The 21,265-nt window shown below is 40.0% G+C and overlaps 1 protein-coding gene across 1 annotated transcript; it reads right to left on the reverse strand.

The window, feature by feature from the left end:
* Positions 1-2,075: 2,075 nt before the first annotated feature.
* On the reverse strand, positions 2,076-20,012 carry LOC307159875 (uncharacterized protein; the record flags this gene model as incomplete). The annotated part of the gene is given in 14 exon segments (XM_079873574.1): positions 2,076-2,117; positions 2,119-2,990; positions 4,511-4,634; positions 4,896-5,117; positions 5,304-6,089; positions 6,300-6,594; positions 6,763-6,967; positions 7,194-7,218; positions 8,562-9,466; positions 17,562-17,685; positions 18,004-18,225; positions 18,396-19,181; positions 19,290-19,584; positions 19,789-20,012. Coding segments are annotated over 14 exon segments (5,127 nt in total).
* Positions 20,013-21,265: the final 1,253 nt, after the last annotated feature.

Raw genomic sequence — 21,265 nt, forward strand, 5'->3', positions numbered from 1 at the left:
CCATTGTGTCCTTACTCTGTGTGGTCTATTGTGGCATTGCTCTTTGTGGTCTATGACGGCTCATGTTTCCAATGGCTCTCTCTATGTACTAAGTTAGCCTCATTTTCAGTTTATGTTCACTATTCCCCAGCGCTTGCTTCCATCAACTCATTTCCTTTAGCTCAATCAGTAGAGCATTGGATTTTATAAGCTAAGGTCATGGGTTCCTTCTACAGGGAACTAGTAATGATAAGACATAAGCGTGTCTTGAAATGTAATATAAGTCGCTTTGGATGGAAGCGTCAGCAATGGATAAACGTTACGTATATACAGCAACAGATATTAAATGCACATGCACAATACACATCTACACTTAGTACCTTTCAGGTTCTCTGTTTCTAACTATGATGAAGTGGCCTCTTACACAAGTGACCTTCCACATGGCTCTATTTTGGCTCCCTCTCTATTTTCTCTACATGCTACATCTGGGCTTTATTCTAAGGAAACATGGTGTGTCTTTTCATTTTTATACGGATGACACTCAAATTTATATACCACTCAAAAGAAAAAACCCTGTAGCAATTACATCTCTTCTGCGATGCTTGGAGGAGGTTAAATCATGGCTAGCCAAAAGTGTTGTAAATATGATTGCATCTCTCCTATTCTCAGATCTCTACACTGGCTGCCAATTCACCAAAGAATATACTTTAAAATTCTACTCTTTGTATATGCTCCTGCCTATCTCTCCCTACACTCCGTCCAGAAGCCTAAGATCCTGCGACCGGGCTCTGCTGGTAGTCACTCACTGTAGACTCGTAGCGTAGAGAGGAGCGTGTATTTGCAGTGGCAGGGTTTCTTCTCTGTCTGCTTTCAAGTGTCTTTTAAAAACCTACCTGTTTTCTTTAGTATATTGATTATTTTGTTCGGTTGGTTTTACTAATTTTTATTTGAGTCTAATACTGTTTTGCTACTCCTGTTTTATTTACTCTTAGCTATGTTGCTCTTATTTTTTGTTATATTTGTTGTTATGCATATTATATCTTCTTTTAATCTTGTTGTTCTGTAAAGCACTTTGGTCAGCCTAGTGGCTGTTGTAAATGTGCTATATAAATAAAATTGAACTTGAACTTGAAGTAATATACAGCACACACCAAGTGAAGAGTGCATACCACAAACACATTTTAATATTTGGCAGGACAGGAAAGTTTGTTTTTCTGAGATGAGAGACTTTTTATTTCGTACCAAGGAATGGAATAAACTCTAGAAAAATAACCCTGACGTACAGCCTAACAACATCTCATCTAACAGCAGATACTGAATCAAGACAACACGTTCACTTTCGAGGTAACTTAACACTGTATCATGATGTTGATTCTATGGGAAAACTTCTACGAGAAGCACCTGTGGAAACACGTCAATTTCACTGGCCAAAGACAGGGTCAGGTGACGTAGTATAAGTGCATCATCAAGATAATAAATAGGTGCCTGAAATAAACGTCATCGGCTTCTTTGTTTTCAGGAAGCTGCACATCTGTGTTTATGTTGGTGGAAGTTATTGTTTGTTTACATCCTGTCGAGGTGGGGGCTGAGGCCCGGGGAATGGAGACTCAACCCGGAAGTGGTGGACTTGATTTGGCAGAGGTACGATAGAGCGGAAGTGGACCTGTTCACTCAGCTCCTGAGAGTTCTAGAAAGGGTTTGCCATGACAGAGTTTGCCTGTTTTGGCCGGCCCAAGTCTGACGAGAAGTAAAACATTTATAAGTAAGTTTTTTTGTTGTTTTTGTTTCTTTGACTACACACGTGGTTTGTGGAAACCCACTCAAAAATGAGAGAGGAAAAAAAAAAGTTTTTTATTTTTACATCTGAACTACAGAAACATGCTAAAATATAGCAGCATGAATGAACTACACAAGTTGTGAATGTACTGCACACCATCTGTTCGGCCAACGTGTGTATAGAACTATACCAAAGCATATTTATTGTGATTTATTTAGATTCATATTATATTTCATATTTATTTATTTATCATATTTTTTTGCAACCATCGTACAATATACATTACATATTTGCACAAACATGTAAAAATAGTTGCGTCTCAAAGGAATTTTGATGGCACTTTACCCATTAAATGTTTTTTTGGTATTCTGCTCTGGCCTAAAGACAATAATGAAACACTTAGGAGCAAAAATACAGAGAATCAGACCAAAGCTTGAAGCTAAAATAGCAAATATCTCCACAGCTACAGTAAATTTCCCTGGAGAACTGACATAAGCTGGAATAAAGGTGATCCAAACAGCACAGAATATGAGCATACTGAATGTGATGAATTTAGCCTCATTGAAGTTATCAGGGAGCTTGCGGGCCAGAAAAGCTAAAATAAAGCAAAGGAAAGCTAGGAGGCCAATATAACCCAGTACAGCCCAGAAACCAATAGCTGATCCTAAACTGCATTCAAGAATGATCTTTTCTTTGTAGTGTTGCATATTATTGTAGGGAAAAGGTGGGGATATTTTTAACCAAATCACACATATAAGAATCTGTATAAGAGTGAAACCAAAAACACTGAGTCTCTGTTGTGCAGGCCCAAACCATTTCATAACATTACTTCCTGGAAGTGTAGCCTTGAAGGCCATTAACACCACTATTGTTTTTCCGAGAACACAAGAGATACAGAGGACAAATATGATCCCGAATGCAGTGTGACGCAACATACAGGACCACTCAGTGGGCTGACCAATGAAAGTAAGTGAACAGAGGAAACACAGAGTCAATGAAAAGAGCAGTAGGAAGCTCAGCTCTGAGTTGCTGGCTCTTACTATTGGAGATGCCCTGTTTTTGTAGAAGACTAGAGTAATGCTCAATGCCACTGAAGAGCCAACAACAGAGAAAACAGCTAGGATAATCCCAAGGATCTCATTCCAGGAGAGAAACTCCACTGGTTTAAGAAGGCACTTGTCCTTCTCATTATTGGGCCAGTTCTCAGGCAGGCATTTGAGGCATTCTAAAGAATCTGGAAGATGAAGAAATCAATGCTAAACAGCCATTTATGAATCACAGAAACAAAATTCAGACATATATGATGTCGGACTACTGTTTTAGAATGACCAAATGAGGGGATCAATAACATGATGCTAATTTATTTATTATATGTCATTTAAAATACATAAAAACGCAATTTATACATACAATGATATTAATTTCAAAAAGGATTATTAAAAGAAATAAATTATTGGAAGTAGTTTATTAAAATATTGTTATTAAAATATTTTTAACAAAACTGCTTCACTGCTTAGTGGTATTTGAAAAAAGGGGGAAAAACGTGTTTACTAAATTTAAGTAGTTAATGTAAAGTAGTTAACATGCAGAAACATACCAAAAAAAACAAAAAACATAATTTAGGAAATTCCATCATAAAAAAGGCCTCTCATAGCTGTGTGTCAAGGTCAATATGTCCTTTAAAATATCAGATAATTTGACCTTTTTATGAAAGGCAAGATGAAAATGTTTTTATTCAGTTGTTCAAAAATGTGAAGATATTTATGAAATAAATAATTTGAAAAAAGTACTTTCTACCTTGAAAAATATATACACAGGGCTTGACATTAACATTTTTGCTCACCAGCCACTGTGGCTAGAGGTTTTCTTTCTCAACTGTTTACAGTCACATAAAACATAACTGGCTGTGTTTGCGTAAATACTCGCCAAGACCGTCATTTTGACGTTATTTTGTGTGTATTTGAATGTTTAGGTGCAATAAGCAACGGAAAATAACTCAATTTAGTACTGAGAGGCGGCTTTAAGAACAGCATTTTAAAGCAGATTGAAATAGAAAGCTTTTGCAACATAATAAATGTCTATATAATGTCGCTTTTGATTAATTTAATGCATCCTTGCTGAATAAAATTATTAATTTCTTTCATTTCTTTCCAAAAAAAAACCAAAAAAAAAAACCTCTTACTGACCCCAAACTTTTGAACGGTAGTGATAATGTTACAAAAGCTTTCTATTTCGGATAAATGCTGTTCTTTTGAACTATCTATTCATCAAATAATCCTGAAAAAAAATTGTACACAACTGTTTTCAACATTGATAATAATTGAGCATCAAATCTTCATATTAGAATGATTTCTGAAGGATCATGTGACACTGAAGACGGGAGTAATGATGCTGAAAATTCAGCTTTACCAACACAGAAATAAATTGCATTTTAAAATATATTCAAATAGAAAACAGTTATTTAAAATTGTAAAAATATTTCACAATACTGTTTTTGCTGTATTTTGGATCAAATAAATGAAGCCTTGGTGAGCAGAAGAGACTTTTTTAAAAACATTAAAAAATCTTACCGTTCTAATAATTTTGGCCATAATTCTGTGTGTATATATATATATATATATATATTTATATATATATATATATACAATTCATGTACTGTCACATGCTTTCAGTGTGTAAGGAAAATTCTCCCTTAAAAATTGTCTAATATTACAATTATACTGTATATTGTATAAGAATATCCTGACAAAGCACCTGTCTCATTGCTGATCTCTCCATCAGCACAGTTAATGCAGTCATAACAGCAGACAGGCCTTCCTTTTTGCACAGCCTTCCTAGTGCCTGGAGGACAGCTCTCACTGCACACAGACACAGGCACCTGCAGGTGACAGTAACAGAGTCAGAAATTAAAGACTTTGGCCAAAAATGCTCTGAAAGTGAGTAAATGAAGAGTGTTGTTGAATGCTAAGAAAATATATTGTTTTGTTCAGTTTATTTAATATGAATGTATGCCATAAATAAAGAACGTGTGTTTAAATGGTTATAAGTTTTTTTTTTTTTTTTTTTTTTAAATCCAGGGGTACTGTATAACATTCACATATAATTGCAACCACAGAGAATAGAACAACACATTGTATACCTTTTCACTCTCATCAAACCAAATTATGTCTCTGCTCAGACTGAATTCTTGGCCTTTAGGCTGGGATGCATCATATTGACCCACTGTAACAAAATCAACTGAACCGTCTCCCTGAAGCTGCCAATTCACAAGTTCATAGGTGGCCACGGGGTCTCCATTGGTATCGAATGAAACAGAATAATTATTTTTAGTAAAATTCACTTGCTTGAGTTGATCAAAAACCTGCATGATAAAAAAATCTAATCAAAAAAGTGTTTTTACAATTATTTGCTGAATAATCAGTACTAAAATAGGTGTGGTTAAATATAGCCTATATTTAGGTTTACAAAAAAGTAAAGGAATACTGTAGAATTTTAAACGCATACTTTTTTTTTTTTTTTTTTTTAATTCCAAGATGAGAAAACTTACCTGTCGGGGCTCAAATTTGATGTTTTTGTCACATTGGTTTTCGTTACAGACAATGCCATGTAGGGCATGAGCTATAGCATATGCGGCTTTGTACACCATGTTAGTGACGCGCAACTGGGACGTGTCTGTGTACGGGTTCTGTAATGTGCGCAGGTCCTCTGTGCCATCACATGCTGGCATACCAGTAGAAGAACCTGTCTGCTGTTTTAGACTACAGCTAAATGAGCTTTCCCAGAATTCTGTCAGCAGGGGAAATTTCAGCGCCTGCTCTGGAGACGGGTCAAGTAAAAAGTTACGAAATCCCGGGATAACAGAACGCGGGATTGCAACGCCCACAGCACCGATACATAATTTAAACCGCAGCATTTGTGGATCTGTAACCCACGCCTCGCTGCCAACCCATTGCATCAGAGGAGGAGGCTGCTGACTCAGCTCTTCTAAGAGAAATCTCATGTCACCTGCGGCCACAAAGGCAACTATTACACGAGCCGTTGATCTGCGAATGACATCAGCGACTTTTTTCAGTTTACTGCGCGGCTGGGTCCTGTAGTATGCCTCAGAATACTCCACACAGATTCCCTCGTTCTTCGCAGCTTTCAAGAATGACGCCATGCCATTGTTCCCGTAGTCTGAATCACTGCACACAGTCCCGATCCATGTCCATCCGAAGTGCTTGACCATCCGTGCCAGTGCGGCCGCTTGATGGTGATCGCTGGGGATTGTCCTGAAGAAAGTAGGATGTTGCCGCTTGTCACTGAGACACGTGCATGTTGCGTAGTGACTCACCTAAAGTGCAGAGTGAAGACAAATAATACTATATTCTGAGCATGAAAGGACGTTAAGTAGAACATGCTGAATACTCGAATCACATACTTAACACTAACTGTTGTGACAATGTTCACCAGTGTTATGGTCAAAATTACAATAATTTTTACACTGTGACACTTTTTTTTTTTTAAATAAGAAGACAAGGAAATTATTTTATTGTCCAAGCACCTGTGGAATTCCAAAAGGACCGAGAAGTCTTGAAATGCTTATAGCCGGCGTGGAAGCAGAATCTCCGACTAGTGCAGGAATTGCAGCAGATTTTGCACAGGAATCAGTGTCGTTAAATACCAGATCTTGTCCGTTGGCAAGCTGTAACGCTACTTTAATTGCCATTGGCACAGAGGCACAAGAGTCATATATATGGTACCCTAATGTGATGCCTGGTAAGAGATCGGAGCTGTTGTTTATCTCTTGGATAGTGAACTGCAAGGCACGAGCAAAGCGCAGCTCTCTGAAGTCCATGCTGTTGAAGTACACACATAGCCTCCTATTAAAAGAGCTCTCACCTAAACCTGTTTGCTTCTTATTAACTTATTTTACTTTAAAAGACAGTTATGAACATAATTTTAGGACAATCATCAGCTATTTACCCTACGTTGTTAAGAACGGCATTTAATTTAGAATGAAATACCTGCCACTGCACTCAAGTGGTTGTGGCCGTCTAGTAAAGGTGTTTTTCTCTGTCCTCACATAGTAATGAATGGTGAAAGCCCCTCCAATGATGAAGTCTCCATCCTTGAAGAGAGCAGGGGGCTGAGGGTCACCTTGGAGGATGCATGTGCCTAAATTAACCCCACACACAGCAGGGCAAATCCTAATAATATACAGTAGTGTCACTGTCATTAAAAGATGAAAATTCATTTCTCCTTCTAGGCAAGTGACCATTCCAATTGTGATGTGAGCATTAATCCTTGTTTTATACTCACCATCCACTACTGTTATATGTTGTAACTCTTTACTGTAAAACCTAAGAGGGTGTGGCTAATATTTCACATCAGTCAATAACAGACTATGTCTCCAGTGTATCATAAAATGTATCAAAACACCAAAATCATTACTTGCCTTCTTTAAGGTCCTCTGGTAACCCCTAGAGAAATGAGTCAGTGAAAGCATATTTATTTTATTTTTGGTTTTATTTGCCCTTTCTACATAAGAGATTCAGACCTCATTGATATGACTGAAAAACATTCTTTAAATTCTCAATAAATCATAATGAAGAAAAGTATGTGATAATGTGATAACCCTATGGCTACAAGATATTGTTTTGAAATAAATTTAAAAAAATTGTTTACCGAGTAATTAATTTTTACTTGAAAATATTATATTCTTATATATGACGTATGAGGCATCACTGTGTCACATAACTGGACAAAAAAGTATGATTCATTGCAGAATGAATTTTCTGCTATTTCCTATCAGTTTAATACTTATGTTTCTGGTTGCATGAATGAATAATAACATTACAAGTATTAGAATATTATAAAGCAATGTTGTATGTTTTATTTTATAGTATTGAACTCAGAAATATGCTGAATGAACTGCACATAAATATACATCTGTTAGGTGAATATGTGTAATTATAATGTCAATGTTTAGTATAAAACAGAAAACATATAACAAAATGTAACATGAAATTCAAGCTGTTTTTTGCAATAATTGCACAATATACCAAACTTATTTGTCCATACAGCACTGTCACGCTTAAGCGTAGTCAAACAGGAACAAGATGAAAACAAAAAATAATAAATGATGTTTTATAAACAAAGTTCGGGAGGAGCACGTTCAAATAATCAATCCAATCTACTCGTCATCAAACAATTATGTCTACCCTAATCAGCATGGCAAGAAGTATATATATACCCACTCTGTCAACTCACCTAATATTCCTTGACAGTTTTCCAGCATCCCTCCACCACCCCGACTCCTCACTCTTGGCTCAATCTTTTACAGCCAGGAATACGGGGGGAGTACTCTGGGTTCGGGCCGAATCCCGAGCCCGGAGCCCTCTCCTCGGACAGCACGCCAAATACGCATTTATTCTATCTGACTTATTTGTAAGTGTGAACTAGTGAAACAGGCTTTAATAACAAGGGCAAACATGAACAAACTCAGCATGTGTTGACGAGAACTGACCAAGAGAACTGAAACACAGCAACTTATATACAAAGGAAAACAAGGGTAATTAAGGAGGAACACCTGTGGTGATTAATGAATCTCCAATGCAACTCCTACTTAGCGGAAAACCAAAAAAGGGAAACAGGAACTAATGAATAATATCGAAAAGTCCATGAAAACAAAACTAATAGAACATAACTGTTACAAGTGCAAACGTGTATACATTTATGTAGGGGTGAGAGCTGACACAGTAAAATCACACCCATGTGAGAAATCTAATAATGAATGATATCTAATAAGTGTGTCTTATTGGACTTTTGTTGATACTTTACCCATTAAATGTTTTTTGGTATTCTGCTCTGGCCTAAATAAAATAATGAAACACTTAGGAGCAAAAATACAAAGAATCAGACCAAAGCTTGAAGCTAAAATGGCAAATATCTCCACAGCTACAGTAAATTTCCCTGGAGAGCTGACATAAGCTGGAACAAATGTGATCCAAACAGCACAGAATATGAGCATGCTGAATGTGATGAATTTAGCCTCATTGAAGTTATCAGGCAGCTTTCGGGCCAGAAAAGCTAAAATAAAGCAAAGGAAAGCGAGGAGGCCAATATAACCCAGTACAGCCCAGAAACCAATAGATGATCCTAAACTGCATTCTAAAATAATCTTTTCTTTGTAGTGTTGCATATTATTGTAAGGAAAAGGTGGGGACATTTTTAACCAAAGCACACATATAAGAATCTGTACAAGAGTGAAACCAAAAACACTGAGTTTCTGTTGTGCAGGCCCAAACCATTTCATAACATCACTTCCTGGAAGTGTAGCCTTGAAGGCCATTAACACCACTATTGTTTTCCCCAGAACACAAGAGATACAGAGGACAAAAGTTATACCAAATGCTGTGTGGCGCAACATACAGGACCACTCAGTGGGCTGACCAATGAAAGTAAGTGAACAGAGGAAACACAGAGTCAATGAAAAGAGCAGTAGGAAGCTCAGCTCTGAGTTGTTGGCTCTTACTATTGGAGATGCCATGTTTTTGTAGAACACTAGAGCAATGCTCAAAGCCAGTAAAAAGCCCGCAACAGAGAAAGCAGCCAGGATAATCCCAAGGATCTCATTCCAGGAGAGAAACTCCACTGGTTTAGAAAGACACTTGTCCTTCTCAATATTAGGCCAGTCCTCAGGTAGGCATTTGTGACAATCTAAAGAATCTGTAAAATAAAAAAATAAAATAAAAAGAATCAGTGCTTAACAGTCATGTATGAGCCACAGGAATAAGAGAGATTCTTATGGAGCGAATTATGTGCCATAATTAAACAAACAAATCCAGCATTTTGCAAACAAACTCGATCTCCTTTGCAAAGGAAAACTCGACTCGCAAACAAACAGAAAGCAATGTGCAAGTACAAAGATCAGTTTGAGTGAAAATGCAGTGGAGTAACAAATATGTATTGTGTTTTACAAATATAAATAATGAGCCAAGATAATACTTCACAAATAAATACAAACCATCCTACAAATTGCATGTAACCTTTGAACAAATACCAAATCTAGTGCATACAAATACATATCTGTCTGGTATGATTGTGTGACACTTGGCTTTTTACAGTATGTGTTCCCTTTCGAAAGCTACAATCGATGCTGCGCTGCTCAGCGCATTGGGAACATATTTTATCGTGACCAGCTGTGAATATTGTGTATAACACGTCAATGAAATTGACCCGGAGGTAATATAGCCTCGGTCGGTGACGTCATCGGCGCGCCCCCGCGACACGAGGCTATAAGTAGATGAGCCACAGGTGCATCGTCAGGTCTTTTGTCTTCAGACCATTACTGTGCATGTGTGAACGTCAAAACTCTCTCTCTACCTTTTATCTGCTACAGATCTTTGCTAGGAGTAGTTTATTCAGGCAGTGTGCAGAAAATTTCTCATTTCTCAAGCCTTTTTCTCTCTCGTACATCAAAGAGTTTAAAAAAAGAGGAGAAATGAGCCAACAAAACAATAGTGTTGTGTTCTTCCATGTTCCCATCCCATGTCAGAACTGGATACACACACTTACTGCTTTGTTTGTTTGGGGAAAGAACATGCTGCCCTTGCATTTGAGCATGGTGATTGCGAGCACTGTGGAATGTTCACAGTTAAAGTGCTTCGCGTTCGCGTTGCTTATTTCAAAGGGGGTAGCGCCCATAATGATTGTGGGGCTCGCGTGCGATCTGGCTGAGAAGCGAGAGACGGTGCTTCCCTATCGCTCGCTCTCTCTCCAGATCGCGATGTCCTTTTGCCTGACTACCGAAGCGTGCCTCGGCGCTTCTTCGGCTCGGGCAGAGAACATTAAGAGTTAAACACTAAACATTAAGTGTTTGCCGCCTCCGAGCGTTTCTCCCGTGATGATAAAAGGAGATCGCTCGTGGCGATCGCTCGTGCAGTGGCCAGATTGATCTGATCACAACAAAAAGAGTCCCATAAAACAGTCTATAAATAAATAAAGATTGTAAATATTTATGTCTTGTGTCCTCGACATCGAGCCATTCTACTATCACGGGTACGAGGGCACGCGATTATGATATTGCCTCAGTTTGGAGAGACGCTCGCGGGCTATCTCTCCCCTGGGATCACATTATCAGATGCATTTTCAGCGGTTAGGCTGGTACTGCGTTTACACCATGGCCGTGTTAAAGGCATACCAGGTTGATCTTATCAAAGATTTAAACACAGCCTATCATCCAGACCGTGTTTGCTTGTCTGTTTGGGATGTTTATTGCTGAGGAACTGATATTTATATTTATATATATAATATTTATATAATATAATTATATATATATATATATATATATATATATATGTATGTATTATATAATATTGTCTGGCTGTTCTCTGGCCACATTTAATTCTGAGGAATTAAAGCTGCCTCCGAACACATCTCTCGTTATGTTAAAACGTTTGAGAGGTTCTCGAGGTGGTGACTTGTGTGATGGTCGGATTACAGCTAGACTGCCCTCCTTGAGGATCTCCATGACGTTAACTCGGTCATGGGAAAACCTTATTCTTCGTGCATCTTTGTGCCCTTGACGTATTAAGACTATCATGGGTGCGGGGGTGTGTGGTTATACGATGATGGGCCAGTCTGAAGAGACATTTTCTTCTCTTCTTTTTGCTCATCATCATTTTAGGAGGGTTCAAAAGCAGAGTGTAACGAGTTGTGCTCCCCCTCGTGAAAACTGGGGACCGGCTCGTTGTACTCAGCAGCTGTATAATAGACCTAAGACAAAATCCTGAGGGTTGTTTTGTCCCAGGTCTGTGGGGGTGTGCCCCTACGGGACGAGACATGTAAATCAAACAGCTCCTACCTGACACCCTCATGAAACTACTGTACTTCCTCGCCACCCTTTGGTGATTCGGGGAGCAGCGGTTTCCAGCGAAATGTTAGATGTTCTGTTGCTTTTCTGCTGTCATCCAGGACACAGAACATCTAATATCCCCTCAAAAGGAAGTGTTAAGTTGATACCACTCTCAGAGAGTCTGGCAGCGTGGAAACTTCTGCCAGGTTTTTCTACTTGGGTATTAAGTACAGTACAAATAGGATAGAATCCAATTTATTAATCGTCCTCCGCGTTTCAACGGCGTGGTATTCACTTCCGTGAGACCGGAACTGGCGCATGTACTGTCACAAGAGCTACAATCTCTGCTGAGCAAAGAGGCCATAGAACATGTTCCTCTTCCAGAGAGAGAGTCAGGCTATTACAGCAGATACTTCCTGGTCCCCAAGAAGGATGGGGGGTTGCATCCAATCTTCGATCTTTGAGGCTTAAACTGTACAGTTAAAGCACTCAAGTTCAAGATGTTAACTGTAAAACGATTGTGTCGTAAATTCAACATCACGTTTGGTTCGTCATGATCGATCTGAGGGACGTATATTTTCATATAGAATATTGCCACAACACAGGAGGTTCCCAAGTTTGCTTTTGGGGGCAAAGCTTACCAATTTTGGGTCCTTCCATTTGACTTAGCCATGTTATCTCTAGAGGGCTGAGGTCAACGCCAAGTGCGTTCTCTCTCCCACCCTGAGGGTAACATGTTTGGGGTTAAATGAGACTCTGTCACCATCGGGCATAATTGTCTCCCGCTTGTGTCAGGACCAATTTTAACACCCTAAGCAACATCTAGCTAGGTCAGGACATTACATAGGTCTCATGGCAGCTGCGTCCACAATGATTTCTCTGGGCCTTTTGCGCATGAGACCATGTCAGTTGTGGCTCAAAACGGGGGATTTCAATCCCCAAGGGCAAATAAAGGCAAGAAACACTCACTGAGTGCTTCGTGTCCTTTCTAAAATCCATGTTTATGGTGAGTCACGCGCTGAACGCTTCGTGCACTTTCTAAAATCCATGTTTATGGTAAGGGTTAAGCGCTGCGGCTTCGTTCCCTTTCTATGTGGTTCAGACCCCGGTTTCTTGCTTTGGGTCCCACTTTAGGTGTGTCTTGCTGTCGCAGAAGGCTAACGGCAGACGCCTCCCTGATGGGCTGGGGAGCGGTCTTAAGTGGTCGTCCAGCTCAAGGGGAATGGGAGGGTCATCAGCTCAATTGGCACATCAACTGCCTCAAGCTGATGACTGTATTTCTGGCCCTGAAATACTTTCTCCCTCAGTTGAGAGACCGTCATGTCCTAGTGCAGCACAGCGCAGTCTCTTACATAAATTACCAGGGAGGTTTGTGCTCACGCAATCTGAACAGAATAGCGAGGCAGATCTTTCTCTGGGCCCAGGAAAAGTTCCTGTCACTCAGGGCAGTGTACATTTCAGGGCACCTGAATGTGGGAGCGGATTTACTGTTCAGACAGAAACTACCGATAGGGGTATGGAAACTCCACCCAGAAGTAGTCAAACAGATTTGGACCAGATTTTACGAAGTGGTGTTGGACCTCTTCGCCTCTTATCAGAAAGCGCAATGTCCCCTCTACTTCTCTCTGAATCACCCAGCCCCTGGGTCTGGATGCGATGGCGCACATATGGCCCAGAATGTGCCTGTATGCGTTTCCTCCAGTTTCTCTGCTCCCAGGAGTTCTAGCCAGAGTTTGGTTCTCCGAGATAATATCTCTCCTCAACGGCTCGCCATGGACGATTCCGGAGAGGAGGGACTTTCTGTTTCAGACGGAGGCCGCGATATTCCATCCCAGGCCCAACCTCTGGAACCTTCATGAACCTGATGGGTACCAACTGAGGGACACTGGGCTTTCGCCTGGCGTTATTGAGACCATTCTAAGTGCTAGTGATTCCTCCACTAGAAAGAGTTATGCCAACAAATGGAGTGTCTTTGAAAGGTGTTGTACATAATGCAGATCCGGTCAACTGCCAGATTGCTTCAGTTCTGGATTTTCTGCAGGGAAAATTAACAACAGGCACATGCCCCGCCACTCTCAAGGTTTATTTGGCCGCTCTTTTGGCTTTACGGGGTGCCACTCGGGAGACATCCTCTGCTCGCTTGTTTCATTCGTGGGGCCAGACGACTGAGGCCTCCCGTAAAAACCAATATCCCATCATGGGACATAGCAGTAGTCCTAGAAGGGTCTGGTTGAGACACCTTTTGAAACTCTAGAATCAGCGTCTGAAAACTTCTGACTCTAAAGATGTTTTTTTCTTATGGCAATAACTTCTTTGAAAGAATTGGGGATATGCAGGCTCTGTCGATTTTGCCACCCTGCTTAGACTTTGCCCCAGGAATGGTGAAAGTGATTTTGCATCCTCATCCTGATTACCTGTCTAAGGTGCCTTTTTCGGCTATACATCCTGTCACGCTTGAGGCCTTCTGCTCTCCGCCGTTCACGACGCCGGAACAGGAGAGATCTCATAGACTATGTCCAGTCCGTGATCTTCAGGCCTACGTCCACCGCACTAGCTAGTAGCGTAAGTCAGAGCGACTTTTCGTCTGTTATGGGGGCCGCAACCGATGGCTGCCGCCACTAAGTAGACCATGTCACATTGGGTCAGGGATGCTATTGCTCTTGTCTATGAGGCGCGCGGTCAAGCTTCGCTAATGGCTTTAAGGGCTCACTCCACCAGAGGGGTCGCCTCCTCTGCTGCCTTGGCAAGAGGTGCCCCTTGCAGTTTATTTGTGATGCGGCAGGCTGGTCCTCTCCGCACACATTCATAAGATTGTATAGTTTGGATGTTCATGCCACTCCGGGCTCTCATGTCCTTGAGTCGACATCGCAAGCTAATGTCTAGACCTTCTAACGTTCTTGTGAAACACACCTGCACAACCGTGGGAGTCCAGACATGTTCAAGCACGGCGGCGTGGGTATTCTCGTTCCCAATGCGCTGAGCAGCGCAGCATCGATTGTAGCTTTCGAAAGGGAACGTCTCCGGTTACTTAACTGTAACCTTGTTCCCTGAGAAAGCGGAACGAGATGCTGCGCTACTTTGCCGTGCTTAAGATGTCCCAGGACTGCTCTTCAGACAAAATATCCTGACGATGCACCTGTGGCTCATCTACTTATAGCCTCGTGTCGCGGGGGCGCGCCGATGACGTCACCGACCGAGGCTATATTACCTCCGGGTCAATTTCATTGACGTGTTATACACAATATTCACAGCTGGTCATGATAAAATATGTTCCCAATGCGCTGAGCAGCGCAGCATCTCGTTCCGCTTTCTCAGGGAACAAGGTTACAGTTAAGTAACCGGAGACGATCTCTCGGCTCGATTTTCTCACAAATGTGTCCAGGCAGATTTTCTCACAAATGCAGTAGAGCAACTTACTCTTCTAAAACAGTAGACGGCGCTAAACTAGGGGATTCATTTAGCGCTAGCAGGGGTGATAGTAGAAAAAAATCCTGAGCCTGAACTTTTTTCCCTGGGAGGTAAGCGGGCCCCTAAGCCAAGATATGCCCTGATTAACATAATTGTCAAGCGGGATCCAGGGGTGTGCTCCCCTATGAGAACATTTTGATAAATAGTCCCTTAAATGATAGAGTCTTGTGACTTTTGTGGATAAATGGACATCATTCAGACATGAGATGAACAAACCCAATACAAGCCTATATTACAGTCGCAGGTTTCAGTAAGTCAAATTTAAGACCATTTTAAGACATTTTAAGACCATAAAGATTGAAATTTAAGACCTACGACGCATTGCCAAAAAAAATTGAAGAATTAATTTTATTTCAATGAATTCAGTCATTGAAAACGCATTAATTTAATTTACAGATAAAGCAATCACATTAGTAACCTTCCACAACCAACAACGCGTGTCAGAGAAAAGAACAGAATCAGATATATATATATATTTATTTTTTTTATAGAAAATTGTACTTTGCATATTATACTGTAAAAAACACATAATTAGTTGATTTCAGTTGATCATAACTAGAGATGAAATGGCATGAACATTTCATTTCATGATTATAGTGACAAAAATTATGACGGTTATCACTGAATCCTGTACAAAAAGTACTAATACTACACAATGAAATCAATTCACCAAGTTTTATGTCGAAAACTAGCAAATAACAAATAAAATAAGCATCAATATGCACTTTTTGTTTACATAAACATTAAAATAATAGCATTAAAAATGATAGCCAGATTTTAAAAGTGTCTTGCAACATGTTATACTAACATGTACAAGTTCAAAAGTTTTGACAAAAATTTTTTTTATAAAAAGATAAACCTCACATATTTCAGACTTTAAATGATTATTTATGAAAAGAATGAGTCAAAAAAAAAAAAGATAAATTACTGACATTAACAATGCACTTTAGCTTATCTTTTATTATTAATAGTAAAATTAGGTCCGATTTTCCCGTGGCGTCTGCGCTCTCCACAACGACAAAAAAGTTTGAGTGACTAATGGATTTTCACCGCCAAAAAACATGGAAAAACCGACCGCGTCGCTTCATTTATGAGCGCGCTTATTATCGCTTACCGCGCGCCTACATTTGAATGAACTTGAGCGCGCAAAAGACGCGATATATGAACGGTCTGTTGGCGAGCTACCTCAAATCAGGCCACGATAATTTTTTCATCAAGTTTGATCTACCTTTATCGACAAGTTTGGTGTCTTCCCCTGGCTTCATAAAGTTGCACTCCATGACTTTGGCTATGTTTCGCGCTGCCAGTGTGGGAAACACATTCGTAGTGTATGGGAAACACAAAACAAATTCGCACGTGGAGTGACTGCTGAATCAATCTGATTGGCCAAAACCCAAGACCAGCCCCTGCCTACCCTATTACCGATTGGCTGAAGTAGGCTTACTGGTGTGGTTTAGTGAAAGCAAAGCGCCTCTCACGCGAACGCGAACCTGATTTTTTTTTTTTTTTTTTCGCAGACACGTCTGTACGCCGGAGCTCTATCAGGCCTGCGCTAGTCTCCTGGAGAAGCACTGATTTGAAACTTGCCTTTGCCTACAGCTGAGGAAAATGACCGGTGAACGGACGTAATTGTGACATTGTATCCCACATTTCTGACTTTTCCTCAGAATTCTGAGTTTATATCTTGCAATTCAGACTTATAAACGTGCAATTGTGTGCTATAAAGTCCGAATTGTAAGATATAAACTCACAATTCTGAGATTATGATCTTGCACATCTGACTTTTTTCTTACAAAAAGGTAATTGAGAGTTTAAATCTTGCGATCCTAACTTTATAACTCGCAATTGAAAGAAAAAAGTCAGAATTGTAAGATAAAAAGTTGCAATTACCTTTTTAAATTTGTGTATTTTTTACATTTTTGTATTCTGTGGCAGAAACAACCTTCTATAGAGAGCTAAAATCAAAGTAGAAAAAAATCTTTCTAAATTATTAGATTTTGATGCAGAAATGCTACTTGGAAACATTGAGGAAACCTGAGGAAACATTATAAATAAATAAAAACTGTACAAGTCAATAAAAATAAGTCTCTTAATGATGTTTATAAATGATTAATTCGTGATATTTAATTTATTCTTGAGAAATATATTTTATGTTTTTGAAAATAAAGATTATGTATAATCACATGTATTAAAGGTGTACCAATTGCGAGACTCACAATTCTGAGAAAAAAAGTCAGAATTGCAAGATGTGAACTCACAGTTGTGAGATAAAAAGTCTGCAATTATCTTTTAAAATGTTTTATTCTGTGGCGGAAACAAGCTTCCATAGGACACCTTAATAATAAATAAAGTGAAGCCAAATATTTCTAAGAACTTTGCATGTATTTTAAACTAGATCTTTAAAACATTTTTAAACTATCATTTTCTTTATCTTAAACTCTCATATAAGCATTGACCCAGTAGTATGTATGATCAATTCAAGAATATTCAGACAAATACCTGTCTCATTGCTGATCTCTCCATCAGCACAGTTAATGCAGTCATAACAGCAGACAGGTCTTCCCTTTTTCACAGCCTTCCTAGAACCTGGAGGACAGCTCTCACTGCACACAGACACAGGCACCTGCAGGAGGCAGAAACACAGAGCATCAAGGTCAAAAATGAACCAGGCTACTACTTATTATTTATAATTATTTAAAATGTAATTCAGGGATGGACCAATTCAGTCTTGGAGGGTCACTGTGTTGCAGAGTTTAGCTACAACCCTGATAAAAACTGTAGCTTTCTAGTAATCCTAAAGACATTGATTAGCTTGTTCAGGTGTGTTTGATTAGGGCTTGAACTAAACTCTGCCATAGAGTGGCCCACCAGGACGGAAGCTGCCCATCCTTGATGTATATAGACAACATTATACGTTATAGACAACACATTGTAGCTATACCTTTTCACTGCCATCATACCAAATGATAGTTCTGCTTAGACTGAATTCTTTGCCTTTAGGCTGCGATCCATCATATTGACCCACTGTCACAAAATGAACTGAACCGTCTCCCTGAAGCTGCCAATTCACAAGTTCATAAGTGGCCACAGGGTCTCCATTGGTATCAAACGAAACAGAATAATTATTTTTGGTGAAGTTGACTCGCTTGAGCTGATCAAAAACCTGCATGAAGGGCATGAAAAACTCAAGATTGTTGTAATTTGCTGAATAATCAGTATACTGAAATATTGGGTGTGGTTAGGCCCTATATATTTTATAGCAGGCCTACACAAAGTAAAGGAAGATTGTATTAAGATTTTTTAAACCGTAAGTATAGTACAAAGAAAACTTACCTTACGGGGCTCAATTTTTATGTTTTTGTCACAACGTTTTTCGTCACATACAATGGCATGTAGGGCATGAGCTATAGCATATGTGGCTTTGTACACCATGTTAGTGATCCTCAACTGGGACGAGTCTGTATACGGGTTCTGTAATGCGCGCAGGTCCTCTGTGCCATCACATGCTGGCAAACCAGTAGAAGAACCTGTCTGCTGTTTTAGACTACAGCTAAATGAGTTTTCCCAGAATTCTGTAAGCAGGGGAAATGTCAGCGCCTGCTCTGGAGACAAGTCAAGTAAAAAGTTACGAAATCCCGGGATAACAGACCGCGGGATTGCAAAACCCACAGCACCGATAAACAAATTAAACCGCAGCATTTGTGGATCTGTAACCCACGCCTCACTGCCAATCCACTGCATCGGAGGAGGAGGCTGCTGACTCAGCTCTTCTAAGAGAAATCTCATGTCACCTGCGGCCACAAAGGCAACTATTACACGAGCCATTGATCTGCGAATGACATCAGCGACTCTTTTCAGTTTACTGTGCGACTGGGTCCTGTAGTAGGCCTCAGAATACTCCACACAGATTCCCTCCTCCTCCGCAGCCTTCAGAAATGATGCCATGCCATTGTTCCCGTAGTCTGAATCACTGCGCACAGCCCCGATCCACGTCCATCCGAAGCGCTTGACCATCCGTGCCAATGCGGCAGCTTGATGGTGATCGCTAGGGATGGTCCTGAAGAAAGTAGGATACTGCCGCTTGTCACTGAGACACGCGCATGTTGCGTAATGACTCACCTAAAGTGCAGAGTGAAGAAGAAGAAAACAGGTTTACAATATTATTTTTCTTTAACAGCGCCAACATTTGTTTTCCTACAAGTTTTATAGAAGACCAAGAAAAAGCACCTGTGGAATTTCAAAAGAACCGAAAAGTCTTGAAGTGGTTATAGCCGCTGTTGAACCAGATTCTCCGACTAGTGCAAGAACTGCTGCTGATTTTGCACAGGAATCAGTGTTGTTAAATACCAGATCTTGTCCGTTGGCAAGTTGAAATGCTACTTTCATTACCATTGGCACAGAGGCACAAGAGTCATATATATGGTACCCTAATGTGATGCCCGGTAAGAGATCGGAGCTGTTGTTTATCTCTTGGATGGCGAACTGCAAGACACGAGCAAAACGCAGCTCTCTGAAGTCCATGCTGTTGAAGAGCACAGATCGAAAAACTATATTATAATAACTTGTTATTAAATTTAAGCACCTATGTGAACGTTTTGCTTCATATATATTCACATTAACTCAGTTTACATAAAAAAGACAATTATGAACATTATTTCAGCACAATCAATTTAGCCCATTCAACCCTGTTCTGTTAAGGATTGTATAACTTTTGTCAAACTCTAACCTGCCACTGCACTCCAGTGGTTGTGGCCGTCTAGTATAGGTGTGCTTCTCTGTCCTTAGATAGTAATGAAAGGTGAAAGCCCCTCCAATGATGAAGTCTCCATCCTTGAAGAGAGCAGGGGGCTGAGGGTTACCTTCTAGGATGCATCTGCCTAAATTAACCCCACACACAGCAGGAACAAGTCTGGTAACACACACCACTGTCAATAAAAGTTTAACATGCATTTCTCCTGCTAGACAAGCAGCCACTCCAAATGTGAGGTCAACATTAATCCTTGTTTTATATATCCACCAACCACTACTGTTGTATGGGGGGGGGGGGGGGGGGTAATATTTTATATCAGTCAAACCAAAGCAAAATGTAATGAGGAAAACATGTTTGTTTTAAAATTGATCTGACATTTCCTTTATTTTTAAGATGTTTGTCTTATCTATTTCAGACATGTTTCAGTGGCACAGAAATACTGTGAAGCATTCTGTAAATGCACCCATAAATCATATTGAATAAATGTAGCAAACGGTTGTTTAAACTTTCGTTTTTCTTCTATAAATATTTAAATAATAATAATAATAATAATAATAATAATAATAATAATCTGTCCCTTCCCGTGCACAGTCATACGCCAAAATAGAAACTACTATGATTAAGAACATTTGGTAAATTTCACTACAAGACATTTGACCGGGATCATGTCTGCATGATCATAGAATGATGTTTGAGAGAAATGGTGAGTGACACAATATATTCCTCCCAAGTGAAAGATTTGTTTTTTAAATTTTGGGCCCTATCTTGAAACCAGCGCAATTGACTTTGTACACCGACGCATGTATCATTCCTATTTTGCACCCGCGCACAGCGGACTTTTCCCTCCACAGACGGACGGCGGTAAACTAGCAAATGCATTTGCGCTCCCGGAGGCGGTTCAGTGCAAAGAGGAGGCGTGTTCCCTGGTGCTATTTTGCAGGTTTAGAAAACAATTCCGCCACTGACTTTAGACTAGGTTTATCCTGGTCAGTGGCGGAATTGTTTTCTAAACCTGCAAAATTGCGCATGTTGCGCATGTTATTCATATGCTATTTTAAGGGCGCATGCTTGGCCATAATCAATGTAGCGTGTGCACAACGCGCATACACTTTGCTTATCTCATCTACACACAGACGCAGCAGTTCTCATTTTTAGAAAACCATACATTATTACAAGGAAAAATATTAACACACGAGGGAAATCATTGTTGTGTCCATGAAGATGTGAAAAAATAGGCATAAATCTAGCTTACACATTTACCCAAATTATTATACACCTGTTTAACCGAAGCTAATTTGGGTGGGTTTCTCCCATCCCCATACAATGTCACTTCTCTGTCTTTTACGTCCCTGGCGAGAACGTCTGTGTCCTCGACTGTGAACCGCTCCTGGCGTGCGCCTGGCAAGTCTGCTGTTATAATAGCAATCCGCCAAGGAACAAACGCGCCTGCTCT

This window comes from Squalius cephalus (assembly GCF_949319135.1).
Source record: "Squalius cephalus genome assembly, chromosome: 6".
Classification (NCBI taxonomy): domain Eukaryota; kingdom Metazoa; phylum Chordata; class Actinopteri; order Cypriniformes; family Leuciscidae; genus Squalius; species Squalius cephalus.